Source organism: Buteo buteo, chromosome 17 (genome assembly GCF_964188355.1).
Source record: "Buteo buteo chromosome 17, bButBut1.hap1.1, whole genome shotgun sequence".
Classification (NCBI taxonomy): Eukaryota; Metazoa; Chordata; class Aves; order Accipitriformes; family Accipitridae; genus Buteo; species Buteo buteo.
Window position 1 is genome coordinate 28355411 of NC_134187.1, and position 17411 is coordinate 28372821.

Here is a 17411-nt window from a genome sequence, read left to right on the forward strand (position 1 = left end):
AGACCTTTTCCATGGCTGCATCACGCCAAAGCCTCATAACCATCCCACCACCCCTTTCTTCTGCTGTGTCAGGACCTGGTTATGGTCCCCAGCATAGTCAAAGAATTTGGGTTAGTCTTTGGGATGCAACTTTGCTCTTTCAGCCATTAGTTTAATCCCATTTCTATTACTTAGCCTAGAAGTCATACATTTCCGCATGACATCCTAACGCTTTTTTCTGTTGCTGATGTCGCCCCAGCATTGCACATCACAAAATGTCATCAGGCTTTTTCTGCTAAGGCTGTTAATGGAAATATTCAATGAGATTGGACCCAATTCCAAAACATAAGGAACATTACCGATCGTTTTTCTCCCTCTGTTTTGACATGAACCACCACCAAATGATGCTCTTCTCTTCCTCTTTGCTCTACTTGTACCAGTCTCCTTCTATTGAATTCATAATTTCCTCTATTCCTTGTTGTGCTCTTCCTCAAACATGTACTAATGGCTATTGCTGGAGAGAAAAGGAGTAAACAAAGCTTTGATCTGACCCAGACAAGTTGTGTATTATCGTGGTCTTCATTTCACCCTCCCAAGTGAGGCTGAGAGCATGGGAGTTCCTCCATCCCCCTCCTCTGGCTGTCATTTGCTGTCCCACATTCTCTGTGAAGCAAGGGGAGAAATTCTATCAATCACAGGTACCAAGCTTTATTTGTTGTAGCCAAGGATCCATTTTACTCTACTAGTCAATTAATGCAAATATCCTGCTATTAAAGTGCAGCAGTTTTAAAGTGCAGCAGTTTTAGCACTGGTTTAACCCATTATCTGCCACAGCAAAAATATTGATTCTGGACCTCCACTTTGTTCCTTCAATGGCAAAGGAGCATTTGAATATTATTTCAGAAAAGGCTTTTCAAAAAATCTGTCTGTTCTCAGCAATGGGAATTAAAATCATGTTTCAAATCAATCAGAGTGTAAAATTGTATTTAAACCACCAAATGCACAGTTTTGAAAGTAGTTTGTATTTTTGTTACTTTTCAAAGGAAAACAAATCCATGTATGTTAGGAAAACCCAAAGAAACTTACCCAGAAGTTAGCCTGTCAATGATCTGCTGTATAAAATGCCATACAGCTGAATCCTTTTTTTTTTTTTTGGGGGGGGGGGCAATGTTCAAGCTAGTTAAATGCCTCTTCTCCTTCAGATCTAAGCATTGAATTTGTTATTTACCCTGACAATGTTTAAGACTCACATAAACTGCCCAGGGCACAAAAATGAGTTTTAATGTCTAACAATTACCATACTCTTTCCAATAAAGTGCTTTAAATTCGCTTCTACCCACTGAATTAATACATGTGAAGCAAGTAATGACATGCTTATGGTCATATAATATATATACAGTCATATAAAGTAACGTCCAAGACCCTAAATCCCAGAGCCACCAGTGCAGCGCAGCCCAGTTCAGTTTGGAGTGCAGCTGCCTCGTGCCAATGACCTGTTGATGGGCAAAAGTGACATGAAAAGAACAACCCCCATCTTCAAAATAGCGACTCACAACATAAAGACCATCCCCACTTCAGCAGCCCTCAGACGCTCTGATTTCTGACCTGGCCAGATTCTGGTCTCGGAATGCCAGCGTTAACACAAAGTAATCTCACTAAACCAGATTTTCAGATGGCTAAAGCAGCCTAAGTCCTCTCAAGTCAATCAGGAACGTGAATTTACCTTGTCTGCAGAGTTGTGTCATTGACTTCAATGACACTTCCAAAACTTGCACCGTCAGGAAACCAAGCCAGTCATTCCAGATTTACACCAGGACAACTCAAATTAGAGGGCAGGATCAGCAACCCAGAGATCAGAGCTGCCACAGACCAACCTAAAACCTCACTAAATTGATAACACTTTGTGTATTAAACCTCAACAGGAATGCTTTGAGCCAGGATTTGAAACCACTCAGCCATGCCTATCCATGAGCTCAGGACTACACAATAAAGGTCTGCAATACATATTGCACCATATATTAACCTTTATCAGCTTTGTCATGGATCTGTGATAAACAGTATGACCATGAAATCAAAATGAAAATCACTGTACAATGCGTCTTAGATCACATTGCTTCTTATGGCCTGCCATCACTTGAGACTGTGAGGCTTTCCTTCACCTCCCGTTGTCCCACCTCTGAGTTCTGGAGGTCTTCAGCATCATCAGGTTTGGGGTGGTCATTCTGCAAAGCACTAGAGGTTCTTCAGGGTGCTGTGAAAATTCAAGACACATCCAGACCCCTTTCCTTGACTTGGCTGCTTGGCTGCCATTTTCAGCCCATCGTGTTGCTTTGAGATACCTATTAAATGCCAAAATACTGTATGTCTTCAGGAGAAATCTGTGATTTCACAGAAATACCTTTTGAACCACTGTGTTGTCACCCAGGGCACAGTCACATGGTTCCCTAAGATGATTCACCCAGCCAGGTCCGGTGAGATTTTCATCCCACTGGGTCTCCAGGAGTCCAAAACTACACAGCCCAAACATTGTCGACGTCTCAAGACCTGGAGATCTGGAGAGGCTGCCGGGACCAGCATCCCGGGAAGCGCTCCGCAGCATGGTGGCAAACCAAGACACCGCAATGTTTCCCAACATGCCGATCCTACCCAGGGGAGGAGGGACAGAGGCAAAAGGTGATAGACATGGGCAAAATGTTGTTTTGAAAAGTATTATTGTGTTTTCAAGGGAAGGAAGTCTCGCTTTCTGCACGCTCCCGTGCCTTCAACATCAGCCGTTCGCCACTGACCTCATGAAATGCGTACTGATGCCTTTTACAGGCGTCTTGTAGTTAGTAGCAAGACATTCCCTTGTTTCAGCATTTAAACTGGAGGATTGCAACACTTACCTACTGAGTTTTTACCTTGTATAGAGGTGGGTAAAAACAATCTGAAGGCATCCAAATCTCTGCTCCAAAGAAAGCTGAGACAGTCTGTCCCAAGAGCACAGACCTCAAATCCAGCACCTAAATTGCTTCTCCAACACGTGGCTGCAAGTGGGGAAAGTGCAGTACCTTACCTAGGAGAAAATGGAAAGAAAATCAACCTGGCTTGGATAACACCAAACCCACCGGTATTTTGGAAAACACAGTGCAGGACAAACCACTTCACTCCTGTAGAGAAAGGCTCATGCTTGTAGGATGGAAAGGAAAAGAGCACAGCCCAGCTTCAAACCTTGGAGATCAGAACTGAGTTTTCTGTTCTGAATTTCTTGGTCTGACCATGTACAAACCCTCCAGATCCAGATCTTTAAGGCCATGTGAGCATTCAGCTCCCATCTGGTACCTGCCTTGCAATGGCATGACCTACCTAGGATGCAGGCACATCATTACTTCGATGGTTCTATTTATGTTTGTAGAAGTATTTCCCAAGCATGTTTTCCTTGAGGAGGGGCCAGGAGGCTAAATCCATCCAGGAGAGCAAGAGGAGGAGGTAGGGCCAGGTGTAATCTGGGAAAGGACCACAGACCTTCTCAGAAGGTGGCTGGTGCTCCATGGGGGAAGCCAAACCCCCGGCTAGTTCTGTATCTTCAAGGCTTGCAGCAAGTCCCGTTTCACAAGAGTCTGTCAAAGGATCTGGGTACAAGACCAGAGGCTCTTCTTCGATTTTCAGTCTGATTTTCCAGGAGTACAAACAACCTAAAGAAAAGCCCACATTTCTCCAGAGATGACTCAGTGCAAGAATCTTTAGCTCCAGATCTGATGCAACAAGGGATGCTACCACCACGGCTCTCTTTAAATCCTAATCAGTACATACTACCTAAATCTTTAAGTTGAGAAATTTCTTGATGCATTTGCTCTGTGTCTCAGAGACAGAATGGGGTGAAAAACTGATTTTCCAGTTCACCAGGGTAATCAGCTGTCCACATATTGTCACCAATATTTTGCTTTGCAAAGTCTTGGGCTCTTGGAGCCAGGTGATTATGCGAGAATTTTGGCTTTTAAGAGTTTCCAGATTCCTCTCTGTTATGTTCTTTATGGCATTTATAGGTGCTTTGGAGCCTGGTCGTGGTTTCAGTCCCCCTCTGCCTTGATGCAACTCAACCACCTCTCACCCCAGAGCTGGCCCCTGCTCTCCAGCCGGCTCTGTGCCTTCCCGTCCCAGCAGCACACACAGCAGGATGGCATTGCCAAGACAAAGAGGGGAAGATTGCTTTCCTGGTGGCAGCTGCCTCCCCACATCATTTCAGCATTTGTTCCCAAGGGTGCTCCTTGCAATCTTGAAAGGAGACTGCATGGGCGAAGAAGACGTTTCCACGGCAAACACATCTCAAGAGGAAAAACACCACTGACCTGAACACAGCTCTGTCTGAATCCTGAGGACACTGATAAACAGCTGCTGGCCAATAAGAATTCAAAGTATTTATCTAGATGAGCAGAAACGAAGCCTCTTAGTGTTGCTGATGCAGGTGGTTTTGCTGGAAAGGGCTAGACCTGAAAATCAGGACGCCAGGGTTTCAAGCCCAGCTTTCTCGCTGTGTGATCTCGTACAGATCTTTTTTCTAACCAGCCCTTTGCTTTCCCTGATACACATTATTATCCCCATGTGATGATTTAATGATGATTTCAGTGCAAATTAATTATTAAGGATGCTGGCATTTCCACTGCAGACCAGCCCCAAAGCATTTGCATCCACTTGTACGCCTTAGAGACCGTCAAGTAATTTCTAAGCAAAGAGCAGAGCAATGCTGTTATTAAACATTAACACTATTCAGCATTTAAATAGCATCATCCCTGTTTACAGGCTCACAGGTCACTGTGACCACCCAGCTCAGCACAGCAGCCACCAAGGGCTGGAGGACAGCTTCAGAACCAGCTTCTCAAGCCGAAGCGTTGGGACATGGACATGGAGACATCCCTGAAGGCAAACTCAGTCTCCCTGCGGAGGGGGGGTTGCTCCAAAGCTGGGTCAGGTTACTAGGGGAAGCAAAAGCCTTGTAGCTCCAGGGCTGGAGAAGGTGGAAACACCATCAGCCTCAGGCCAGCAGAGTAATCCCTCGCCTTTAAAGACAGCGCAAGCAGATGGTGGGTCAGATAAGAGAAATCCTTGAAAGCCCTGTCTGAAACACTTGTACAGAGACACCACCTTGCCCTAGAAAGTGGTGAGGCTTTGTGCTAATCCCACCACTTTCCCTATCACCACAGCAAGAAGCAGCCCCAGGAACTCAGGATGAGGACGGAAAATTTTGCTACTTCTTGCTCTACTTTTAATTCCCAGCGCGTATTATTTTTTTCCCCATCAATGGCTTGCTGCAAACTCCCAAAGCTGAGCCAGCAAGAAGCACCCTTTCTCCTTAGAACAAACTAAACCAAACTTTCTCCTCTGGCTATCTAATCCCAACTAATCACAGATTCCAGCAGAACTAGTTGTCTCCTGCTACTATTATTATTCCTGCTGGTATCATTGTGCCAGTTTTAAGGTCCTTGGTCAAGATACAGAGCCAGGTGAGGGAGGAAAAACAAAAACCCGGCTGGTCTGGGTCTCAGCAGCATTTATAATCTGAACTTGGCTGCCTGCAATACCATCTGCCAGGCTTTGAGGTCCAACATGGAGCTGAACTCATCAGAAATCTGGGCTGCCGTGGAAATGACAAATTAATAGCAGCCCCGTGCGGGCTCAGAAAATGAAATCAGCAAACCGGGGACGACAGGGACCAACACACGTATTCAGTTAATAACACACACGCCTCCATGGGTGAGGCAGAGCCTCGGGAGGGCCCTGGGCAAGGATGAGGCACCAGCTGCCTTCCTCCCACCCAGGCGCCCTGCACCCCAACCCAGCAGTTGGCTTGGGTCCCTATCCCCCTCCAGCACATCATCCCAAGCCGCGTGGCCCCGTGATCGAGTGGTAGATGCAGGCGATTTTTGGTTGTGTTTGTCTGCCGCCACCAGCGAAGAAGAGGAGGAGGAGGAGGAGGAGGAGGAGGAGGAGGGAGACAGCTAAACCTGTCCTCCTTACAAAAAGCCTCCTTGTCTTCTTTCCTCCAAAAGCCTAGGGGTGAAACAAGGCGTGCGTGACCCCACCACGTAGGTGTCCGTCTGTCAGCAGGGACCTGCGCAATGCCTTCTCAAGGTCTTGCCCAATTCAGTTCAATCTGACACATCAAAGGCACTTTCGGTTCGTACAAGCTCCTTGGAGAGCATGCAGCTGGGGAGAGGAAAAGGAGCCTTCCCAACGCCTGCCCAGCATGGTTAGACTTCAGAGAAGCCAAGCCCCAGTGAGGAAAGCCTAGCAAACCGCCTCGGGAAAATAGGTTTTGAATGGCATGTTGTTAGAGAAACATCTTGTTTCTCTCCGGAAGTTTTCCCCATCATTTCCAGCCTTATTTGATTATATCTCCTAGTCAGCTGGAAGATTTTGCTAGGAGGTTATTACCCACAGTTGGGAACCTGGGAGAGCGTCTTTCACCTCAACGCTGCTTTTTAGCTAAAGCGAGGCGTGTGGCGGAGGAGCTGCCAGCAAAATGCGGCCACCTCCGAGGGAGATCTGTGGCGGGCACGTTCCAAAAGGGTTTGGAGGATGGCAACAAGGCGCATTTGATGCAGCTGGAGCCACAGACAGGGCTTAAGGGAAGTAGCAAGCAATTACTCCAGCTGGAATCTGGCCAGGGTGTCTTGAAATACCAGCTTGCAAAACTTTCACCAAAACACGCCAACGGACCAGGTGTTTCTAGGATAACAGATCTGGTCTTTAAGTCTGCAGTCTTCCCCAGGATCGGCAGAACCAGGAGAAAACCATTATCAGGAATTAACACTGTAACGGATCCTCAGTCCCTCGAGACTCTCTGGGTCTGTTTGCTGAGCTCAGGACTTTGGGTATGGCTGGAGGAGAAACGCTCATTTATTTTTGGCTCTGGAGGAAGAATTCCCCTCTTCTTGCTCTGAAGAGGAAGCCCTCCTAGCCTTTGACCCCACAGGATTTGTGCAAGTCTGACTGCACCCACCAGAAGGCAGCAGTGAATGCAACTTTTTAGTGCTTTTTAAATTTAAAGAGGGATTTAAATGATTTTACCAATCTCCTGTATGTAGACCTTTGCTCACCACGTGCCAGAGTGTGACCGCTTCTGCAGAGACGCGTGGCAGCCACGGATAAATAACCTCAGCCTGGGCTCGCTGCATTAGGCATGGAGAGGTGGCATCGCTTGAGAAAGACAAGATGCAATCAACCAAGCAAGGAGAGCAGATCTGGCACCCAAACCCGTTTCAAAAAAAAAAAAAAATCCTGGCACAAGGCTGCAAGGACTACGATGAACCAATAATTCATTGTTAAGTGTCACCGGAGCCTTTTTCTGCCCCAAAACCTCAGTCCCCCACAGCTCCGTGTTGCACAGAGCTGAGAGCGTCCCCCCTCCGCGCCCTGCCAACCAAGGATTTGCAGCTGGACAGATTTAGGATGGAAAGCAGCACCATGGGAACATGAAAGGAGATGTGTAAACATGGCTCGTGTCCATGCAAAGCCTGTGGCTTTATGCTGGCATTCCCAAGAGCGAAATCATTGACCTCATTGAGCAATATCTTGAAAGGCAAAAAGAAAAGAAAAAGTCCCGAGATGACAGGGGTAGGATATACCCTCCCCGGCTACAGGCAGCGAGCACCCCCCAACTGCCAACCCACACCACATGCTCTGTAAGGAGCAGCAAAGCAGAAAGGCAGCAAAGAGGTCCACAGCCAGGCTCTGCAGCGATCAGCCTGCTTTATCCAATCTACGCCATGGCATTCAGCCTCCGTCCAGGCACCTCGAAGAAGCCCCGGCTTCTCTAGGGCTCCCCGGCTAGGCAAAGCATGCCCTGCCCTGCTCCTGCAATTGCAGGACAATTGCAAGCCACTTGTTTCCTGGACTTGAACTGTCTTGACAGCCTGGGAGCAGCTCCAGGTACTTAACTTTTCGCTACATTTCAACATCCCGTGTAAATCGAATGCACGGGGAGCCCGGCCCCAGGAGAGCACCTCCAGCCTGACACCAACAACAAGACTTTTCAAACAAAAATACAGCCCTCTCCAGTCTGCAAGTACCCGGAGGAAGGCAATATTAACTACACCTCTGCTAACGAAACACCCAGAACCTGGCGAGAGGTAGTAAAAGGGAAAAGCAGAGGAGGGAGCACAGCATCGTTATGCAACTGCGTTATCTAACGACCACAGAGACACCCTATAGGGGCTCTTTGTTTGCAGAGGGAAGGAGAAAGAAATGCCACCAATATCTGAGTCACTGGTTCACCAAGAGGCTCCGAAGTTATTTTCAGATGGAAACTTTTTCCAGTTTCACATGATAATTTGGGAGGACTGGCTAATTCCCTGGCTCCACCCACCGCCTTGTAACACAGCTCCCTGCTGCTCTTGCATATATAGATAGGTATGGCCCTACAACTGGGTGCAGACAGAAGAGCCTGGAGACAGAGGAAACCTAAACTTTCTTCCTTCCTAGCCGCCCTCCACCCGCTCCCACCATGAAGAAGGAAATATTAACCCTGGCCTTTGCTCAATCCGTCTTTGTTGAGTTTATCTCCACGCTCATCTTCGTCTTCATCGGCCTCGGCTCAGCCCTGAAGTGGCCGTCCGCCCTCCCCAGCATCCTTCAGATCGCGCTGGCATTTGGCCTGGCCATCGGTACGTTGGTGCAGGCGTTTGGCCACATCAGCGGAGCCCACATCAACCCAGCGGTGACCATCGCCTTCTTTGTCGGGAACCAGATCTCCTTCCTCCGGACGCTCTTCTACGTGATCGCCCAACTGGTCGGGGCCATCGCTGGGGCTGGCATCCTCTATGGCGTGACACCGGTCAATACCCGTGGCAACCTGGCCATCAACGCGGTAAGTCTCCCTACCTGGAGATAGTTCACCTTGCCGTGCGGGCTTTCCTTTCCCTCTGAGCCAGGAGCTGGTGCCAGCACCAACCCGGAGAGCCAAATCCGTAAGGATGGTTGGTCTTGGCACATCATCCTGCGTGCACAGAGGGATGGGAATGGGATAGGAGCAAACACCGACATAGCCAGCAGAGTATTGACATGACAGCTTTATTGTGTGGGGTAATGAATGGTATGTTTTTTTCCTCCTTTAATAAGTGCTTCCTTTATCCTAAGGGCCTGAGTGAGTCACCCGCACCATTGAGATGTTCTTGACTGCAGCCTCTCCACCTGGAGATCAGTGCTGGGATAGGAGCTGCGCCAGTTCGGAGGGGGGGAGGGCAAGGAGCGGAGCACAGTCACACCAGTATGGGCAGGGGGAGCAGAAGCCCACTGGAGCCAGTGCACTGGGGGAAGCTGGGAAATGGAGGTGGATGGAGAGAGGTGGTGGAGAAGAGCTGAAGAAGGAGCAATACACGGGAGGGTGCGGAGCGGCTGGGAGCAGCAGGGGCTGCTCTTGGAGGAGGAGGGGAGGCAGTGGAACGCTCTGAGATAAGCGGGGACGAGGAACATGTCTCAAACCCTTGGGGAAATGCTGGGAAACCACCTGAAATGGGAGCGGTGGAGCTACTGCTCCAACCACGGCCAGGTTTGGACCTCTCAGAGCAGCACAGACACGTTGCAGAGGGTTCGGTCGCTAGGATGAGGTGCTGCTATGCATCTTATTCCCACATGCTCCATGTCCCAAACCAGTCAGCTTTAGCAAAAAAAAAAAACAGGCTGTGATGATTTGGGTCGCTTTGCCCTTCCCATGCCCAGTGGGGTCGAGTCCATCTGACAGTCCCCAGTGGTTAGCACAGAGGTACTGGGACAACAACAGCCTGTCTTACCCCCATGGCTGCACCCCAACCTTCATCCCAACCCTCACCCTTCATCCCACGACCCTCCGCAGCGGCTGCCGGCTGCTCCCCAGCCTCGTGGGGAGGTGCTGCACAAAGTGGAGGGGAGAAGAGTCAGGATACGACAGCTTGCAAGGATCAAGGCGGGGAAAAAAGGGACAAATCAGCATGGGATTTGGTGGGAAAGCACTGAGTGTTGCAGAGACAAGCAAGCAGAGAGAGATATGGAGAGCCCCGGGGGAGAGACAGATTTTGGAGCATTAAACACAAAGAAAGATAATTTCTTCCCTTCCAGGGAAAGGAGCAGTGAGCCCGAGCAGTGGCCAGCACATCACCTTGTGCCCCAGGGCTGGGCAGGGGACCTGAGGGGGGGCTTCTCGGCATGGCTTTGCAACCCAAATCCACCAGCAAAGCACCTAAGAGCCCTCCTGGTGATGCTTAGCCCCAGGGGTGGTTAATTATTGTTGCTTTCAATGGTTCGCAGCTCAACAACAACACGACCCCAGGCCAGGCCCTTGTGGTGGAGATCATCCTCACCTTCCAGCTGGCTGCGTGCATCTTTGCGTCCACGGACAACCGGAGGAATGGCAACGTGGGCTCCCCAGCACTGTCCATTGGCCTCTCCGTTGCTGTAGGCCACTTGGTGGGGGTGAGTGTCCAGGAAGGACAGGGCAGAGGGTCCTGCTAGGACAGGGGTCCCCAAAATACTCTCGTGCAGTTGGTCCCAGAGGGAGCTGCGTTGGGAGAGCCAACACGGGATAGATCGGGGCTCCGTCTCCATGATGATGGGTGGACCTCCACCTCTCTGCAAGAAAGACAGCATCAGGGGCCGTTTTGGTCCCTGCTCCTGAAAAGCTGCTCGTATCTGCTAAGCAATACGATGCATCTTAACCCAGTCTCCTTTCCACACTGACAGATCTACTTCACCGGCTGCTCCATGAATCCAGCCCGGTCCTTTGGGCCGGCGGTCATCGTGAGGAAGTTCAGCCCAGCACATTGGGTGAGCATCAGCACCGTGCCAGGATGGGCTGGCCAAGAAGCTGCCAGGGCCAGATGCAGGCAACGAGGGGAGAGGGCAGCCATTGCCATGGTGATTACAGGGCTGGGTGTTTCCGAGCCCATCTCAGGCCCGAAAGGATAGAATGGGGCTGGAGAACAAGAAAGGTTGTCCCCCTTGATGCGTGGGGAAAAGGTTATCCCCGTGGCACAGAGCCAGCAAGGGGACAAGCATAAACCCCTCATGCAATGGTGCACGCTGAGCTAGGGCATCACCTGGAGTCAACAAAACCCACAGAGAAGCCCAGCCTAGGCTCGCCCAGCGCTGCCTGCAAGCTCAGACCCAGCCTTGCAGAGCAAGCTTGGTGCCTCCTTTCCAGGACACCACATCTTTGCACTCCTAAGGAGCTTGATGTCTTCAGCAAGCAACGGTTGAGGGGATTTCAGCCCAAGAAGTCTACAGGAAACTCTGTTTGTATCTCTCCATGGGCTAGGAGATGCGGAGCAGCAAGGGGTGCCACTGTGATGCCTGGACCTGGTGCACCAACCTCCAAGACCTGCTCTCACCCTCTCCCTTGTTGCTTTCTAGGTGTTCTGGGTTGGACCCATCCTCGGGGCTTGCTTGGCCTCTCTGCTCTACTTCTACATCCTCGTCCCCTACTGCATGAACATGTCAGATAGGCTTGCCATCATCAAGGGCACCTACGAGTCAGAGGAGGAGTGGGAAGAGCAGCGAGAGGAGGGGAAGAAGTCCATGGAGTTGACTCCACCGTAGGAACAGTTGGGAAAAGCCAAGACAAAAGGAGGGGAGGAAGCCCCACACATGGGCTCATGTGTGCACCAAAGACAGACAATGAACACAACCAGCTACAGTAGACTCTTAAGCAAAAGTCTTATAACTCAAAGACCATCTCTGATTGAGAAAGAAAGGAGTATTGAAGTGTCTGTGTATATAATCCCTCTATGTGAATGCGAGCGCTAGAACCTCTCCTAGCTTAACTGCAGCCAGCTAAGCTAAGCCCAGCAAAGGAGTCTCAGCCCAGGGCAGCCTCTCAGCTGTGGTTTTACACCCACTCGGCTGCATCCCTGCCCTCCTAGGTGTGAGTTTTGCACAATTTTCAGAGGCCCGAGACCGCACGTTCTGGCACACACAGGATTTCACCCCTGCATCTGATTGCCCAGGGGAGGGAAATACCATGTAGACACCAGCAAAGAGAATGACCACTTTGGGCATGTGGGTGCAGCAAAATCCCCAGCTTTCTCTCTGCCACAGGGCCCACGCTGCTCATAGATGCTCTTTCATGCATTAACTGGTGCTGGTGAGTTCTATTTATTCATGGCTGCAGAAAAAAACCCGTGATTTTTTTGATTTTGTGTTGAGATCTTTGTAATATAGTATATTATTTATTGTGAATAAAGGAAATTGTAAAAAAGTCATGGGCACAAATCTGCTTGGATATCAAATTTTAGGAGCAAAAAAATTAATTAACCTGGATGCAAAGCCATCCCAAAGAGCCAGGGCAAGAGCAAGTGCTGGGACCCCAAATCCCATGGCAGCTGGTACCACGAGCAGATGGTTTGGGAGTTGATAGTCGTTAATCCCGAGAAGGATAAACTGGCACTGGTGTTGGAGTGGGGGCAGGAGCAGGATGTACCTCACGACAGGGTGCCAAGTCCAGGGCACTGTGAAGCCCATCTCCGAGGCTGGCACGAGCTGGGAGGAACCGGCAGCAATCCTTCACGCTCTTTGCCGGTTTGACTCAGGCACGGCTTTCTGCCGTACCAGTTCTCCCAGACGCTTCCACAGGCGCCCTCAAAAAACTGACCCACAACACTCCCCAGCCCCCTCGCTGGGTGCCAAACCCACACCTTCGCCCTGACCTTCTGCTCTAGCCCTGCTCTTCCAGTTCTGCCACAACCCTCTGCCAAAGCACCTCGCTCCCAACCTGGGCATGGGGATACTGGGCGCTGGCACCGTCCCAGCCGTCCCTCCCACCGGCTCCCTAAATGCAGCCCCGTGCAAAGCTCCGCCATCGCAGCCCCTCTTCTTGCTGCAAAGATGATGTTTCTGCTGAGCGTGGACCCCCAGGGAGGTGGGAGATGCTTGCCTGGGAGCTCCCCCATCCCAGATGCAGCTCGATCCCAATCAGACAGGTTATGCCACCTTTGCATGGCAATACCAGGGAGGATAGGCAGCATCACCTGTATTTTAGCATACCTAAGCAGATTTGCAATCCAGGCTGTGGCACTGCATGAGCCTGGGTAGCAGCAGACCCTTGTCTCTGATTTTCCTCTGCCTCCCCCCCGCCCCAGTTCTCAACAGAAGAGGTTGGTGACAAGCAGGAGGAGAAAATGAGGTGAAAAAGCCGTTAGTTTGGGTCACACAAATCAGCAGCAGAGCTAGGAAGCTAAAAATGAAATCCTGCGCCCTGTCTTAACACTCACAGCTCACCCCTCCTCAGGCATGGGCTGAGAGCTACAACCCTTCTGTGCCTCAGTTTCCCCTTTTGTAAGGGGGAAAGAATTAATATTCTTTCTCATCGGAAAAGGCAGCACGGTCACATGTGCCATGGGAGATGCTCTACAGACACACATTAAAGCACCTCCAGATCCCAGAGACACCCCTCTCGGAGCAACCCCCAGTGAAACATGGGGCTGGGGCAGGTCAGCATCCCCAAAACCTGCATCCCAGTCTCCTTCCACTGCACCCCTCGACCCTGAAGATGTGCCCCAAGGGTACATTCAGATCTCCCCAGAACAGGGGATCCTGGGCATCCCCCTTGCTTTGCTGCTCTAAACCCCATTCGCACTCGGGAAGGGATCCAGGAGTCCCAGCACACCCCACACCCCATCCCGGACCGGGAATCGGGGGCCACCGCAGCATCCCACGGAGGGCCCCAGCCCACACCAGCACCGCCAGTACGATCAACAACCAGGAGAAGAAAGCCAGCCTGGGTGTGAGCCCTCCGTGGGGATGAATCAGAGGATCCTGCAGCAGCAGCGACTTTGCGTCAGCACAAAAAAGCATCCAGGGCCTGGCTCGAAAAACCCAGGCGGGATGGCTCCACGCAGGGCTGGGGTCGGTGGGAAGGGGGGGCACAAGCAATGAACCCCCTTCCCCAACGGACAAAGGCAGGGGCAGACCCTAAACCGTGGTGTAAACGCAGGCTGGAGCCCGGTGAAGCCAGCAGCATCCCTACGCAGAGCAGGGCATACCTTCCCCACCCGGCTTCTCGTTAGTCCCTGTGGCATTTAATCCGGGCAGAGAGGTTGCGTTTAATCTAGACCAAACCCCGGCACCCAGCGAGCGCCGTGACCTCACCTTCGCCGGGACAGAGCCCAGGTCGTGGCTGGGAAACCCTGAGGTCCTCCTGCCTGTTCTCACCTGCCCAGAAGTGAGAACAGCAGCGCTTAAAAACAAATAGAGAATTTTTTTTTTTTAACATTCAAGCTTCTTCAGCCCCATTTTTAATGAGATTTGTTACTGCTAACCACCAGCCTTTCAACGCTCCCTTAGCAGAAATAGCCATTTCACAGAAAAAATACCTTTATTTCAGCAGACGCAGCAAGGGCTGATATAATCCCCTGGATTTAAACCAGATTTACCTGTAGTGCACACTAATGCAGTCACAGCTACACCACGCTCATTTTCCAGCTTCTTCCCTGAAACAGGAGCTTCCATTTCAGGAGCAGTGTCTCAGCACACCTCCATCCCATACACCCATGCTGCCGCCTACCCTTCTTTACGGCCGTACAGATCCAGCACCGGTTTGGTCATAAAAAATTAACTATATTGGTGCTTTGTATTGCTAGCTATTTTTTTCCTATTTTAGAGGTATGTCACCAGGTGAAACTATTACGCCAAAGCACCCCAGCATACAATTCTTGTACCTATTTGCCATAATTAAGAAGAGGGGGGAATGGATGCAGTTTTTTCCTAGACATGCCTACTAGCAACGTCTTTGTGCTAAGAGGATTTCACAGACTATTTCTCATTCTTTAGTATCTTTTCCATTAGCAGGTAATTACTGCACAGCTTTAAAAATTTCTTTTTTTTTTTTCCTGGCAGAGAAGAAAACCCAACTATTTTCACATGTTGTAACAATCTAGAAACCTTATATCTTTTTACACATGGAAGGGCTTTCAGTCTATTTAAGGAAGGTGTCTAGCAGCTCTGTTGGTGTATCATTTAAAATCCCCAAAACACAAGTTGGCTGGGCCATGGTAGAGACAGGGGAAGGAACAAGGTGCTTGAGAAGAAGCAAGACCCGGTGGCAATATCTCAATTAAACAAAGATTTTTTTCAACGGGTTGCAGGTGCCTCTTTCCTTCAGTCCCTTGCAAAGGGTCAGGCCCAGCTCTCTCCATCACTCTGCCCCTGAGCCAGAAGGGATAATGCTCCACAATTTGGGAGCACATCCCTTCTACCCTGCTACCAGCTCAGACTATTTTGCAACCTTAAGTGCTTTGCTTAAAGCCGCGGTTTCTGACTTCACACGAAAAGCACGAGGCTGTTTCACCTGGGGAACAAAGTAGAGCGGTGCCCAGTCCTGCTTGTTGAAAACCCAACAAAAAGAAACCCAGGCAAACACCAGGGAAGGTGGAAAAGCGTTGCAGAGGGGTATTGCAACCCACCCAGCGCTGCTGGAAAGTCCAAGCAACGCAGGGAAGCAAACCCCACTCCGGGAGAATTTCCACCGCTTTGCTAGAGCTTCCCCAAGCAGCCAGGGACCAACTCAGGAGCAACGTGAGCCACAAAGAAGCCAACGTAGAGACGTCCTCCCTCTGCACGTAGCTCCACACCGCCCTGGGAGATGTGCAAGGCTTGCAAATAAAGAAGTTTCCAGTGCATCGCCCAGGGCCGATGGGCAGAAACGCTGCCGAGCGAGGAGAAACCTCGGCGCAGAGACATGGCAGAGGCTGGCATGGGTGTTGACGTTAGTCATGGTATAGACTGTGTCAGCACCCACCTCCTCTTGAGCGCAAGCAGCGAGTCTTCCCCCTCCTACTCAGCCTCTGCCCAGCCTATAGTTGTTGCGGTACCAATTTGTTACGAGCCAGGAAACAGCTCACGCAGCCGTTAAGGGCCAACAGCCACCCTTCCTGTTGTCAAAAGGCATCACCCCGGCTGGGTAATGCAGCCTCCGCCTGAAGATCAGCCGCCATAATTTGTATTTTGCTCTCTGGCTCGTGTCACGCGTGATTTGGGGTTGAAGGCAGCAGCACATCGGGTCAGGCTTTGGCACCCACCAGCAACAGGGACCGCTGGGACAAGCTGCCGTGCTCACGCGAGCGTGAAGCCACCAGCGCCCCTGCTTGGTCCTTGCTTCAGCGTCGCTGCAGTGCACCCAGACCCTGCTGGGTGCATGGGCAGACATGGAAATACAGACATGGGGAGACGCAGCACCATAGCGCATGGAAATACAAGGGTAAGATGAGTCTTGCCCCCAAATAAACCATGGGATTAAAGAGAAGGGCAGATGTCCAGAGACCAGGGAGACCAAGCGTCGATCTGCGTGGTGTCTCTGTTCCCACCTCAACACACTCCTACAGCCTCAAAAACGACTCTTTAAAGCCCAGCAGAGTTGGGAGTTATTAGCAGGTGCCCCAAGGTGGGGGACCAGAAGGGGACAGGGGTTGGCCCGCCCTGACACCAAGCATGGGTGCTCTGGACCAGCACCCATGGGAGAGCAATGGGTGCCCAGGGCATCTCTTGCTGCCCTCTGCTGGGATGCTCCATGGAGAACAGACAGGGGACCAGGAAAACCCTCATCATGTCCACCTGAGAGGAAAAAACAAACCCCACTCTTGCTTCCACCCACCCTTCCCCAAAGAGAGCCACAGCACCCCATGTGAAAAAAAAGGTTCCCGCTCTCCCCGGCACATGGGGACTGCAGGCTCAGCACCGGCTGGATCGGGGCTGCGTTTCTGCTGCCAAGTTTCCTCTTGCTCAAACTTTTGCCCTCCGCTTTCCAGGATACGGCCTGCCGCTGTCCGTTTGTTCTTAATCACCCTCCCTCAAACAAGCAAAGTCCAACGGCGGCTCATATAATGGATCCTTGTGCTGCTGGGCGGTGACATCAATTAAAAAAAAAAAAAGAGTAATAAGTAAAGAAGGGAAAATAAAAAAGCAACCCCACAGCCCTGAGGTCTGCCTGACAAAGGTGCTTTGTTGGGAAAGGTCAGCTCCGGAGCCGGGAGGGTTTCCCGGGCACAGCCGCCAAGAGCAAGGAGAATGCAAGGACTTAGCAAGCAAGGAGGGGATCAAACACAGCTTTGTTAAACCACAGCTAGCAGAGGTCTCTGAACTGTCCGAGCTCCCACCCAGGGGAGATGCACGCTCAGGATTTGGGCTGGTTTACTCCAAAACATGAGGTCCCCAAGCTCGTTGCCTTCAACCAGGACGCACAGGAGCAAGGGAGGGCAAGTCCTCAAGGACCCTTCCCATGCGGCAAAACTGCAGGGCTGGGCACAAGATCTACAAACCGGTTCAGCTCAGAAACAACACCTAAAAAATAACCGCTAACCAACAAAATAAAACAAATCCTCTGGCATGTGTCCTCCAGGATACAGGACCTTCTCTGCTGGTTTGACATTAATCCTGTTTGGCAAGACAGCAAGAGCTCTTTTGCCCACAAGCAAGGTGCAGCTGCAGGTTGA

The 17411-nt window shown here is 50.8% G+C and overlaps 1 protein-coding gene across 1 annotated transcript; it reads left to right on the forward strand.

Annotated features, from left to right (window-relative positions):
• Positions 1-8390: 8390 nt before the first annotated feature.
• On the forward strand, positions 8391-12102 carry AQP5 (aquaporin 5). Its single transcript, XM_075049895.1, has 4 exons — positions 8391-8824; positions 10240-10404; positions 10672-10755; positions 11341-12102. The coding sequence occupies exons 1-4, from the start codon at positions 8462-8464 to the stop codon at positions 11524-11526; spliced, it is 798 nt and encodes a 265-aa protein (XP_074905996.1). The 5' UTR covers positions 8391-8461; the 3' UTR covers positions 11527-12102.
• The last annotated feature ends 5309 nt before the right edge of the window (positions 12103-17411 follow it).

Coding starts and splice junctions, on each gene's coding strand:
- AQP5 (XM_075049895.1), top strand. CDS start 8,462: ATGAAGAAGGAAATATTAACCCTGGCCTTTGCTCAATCCGTCTTTGTT. Junction 8,825..10,239: donor GCAACCTGGCCATCAACGCG/GTAAGTCTCCCT, acceptor AATGGTTCGCAG/CTCAACAACAACACGACCCC. Junction 10,756..11,340: donor AGTTCAGCCCAGCACATTGG/GTGAGCATCAGC, acceptor GTTGCTTTCTAG/GTGTTCTGGGTTGGACCCAT.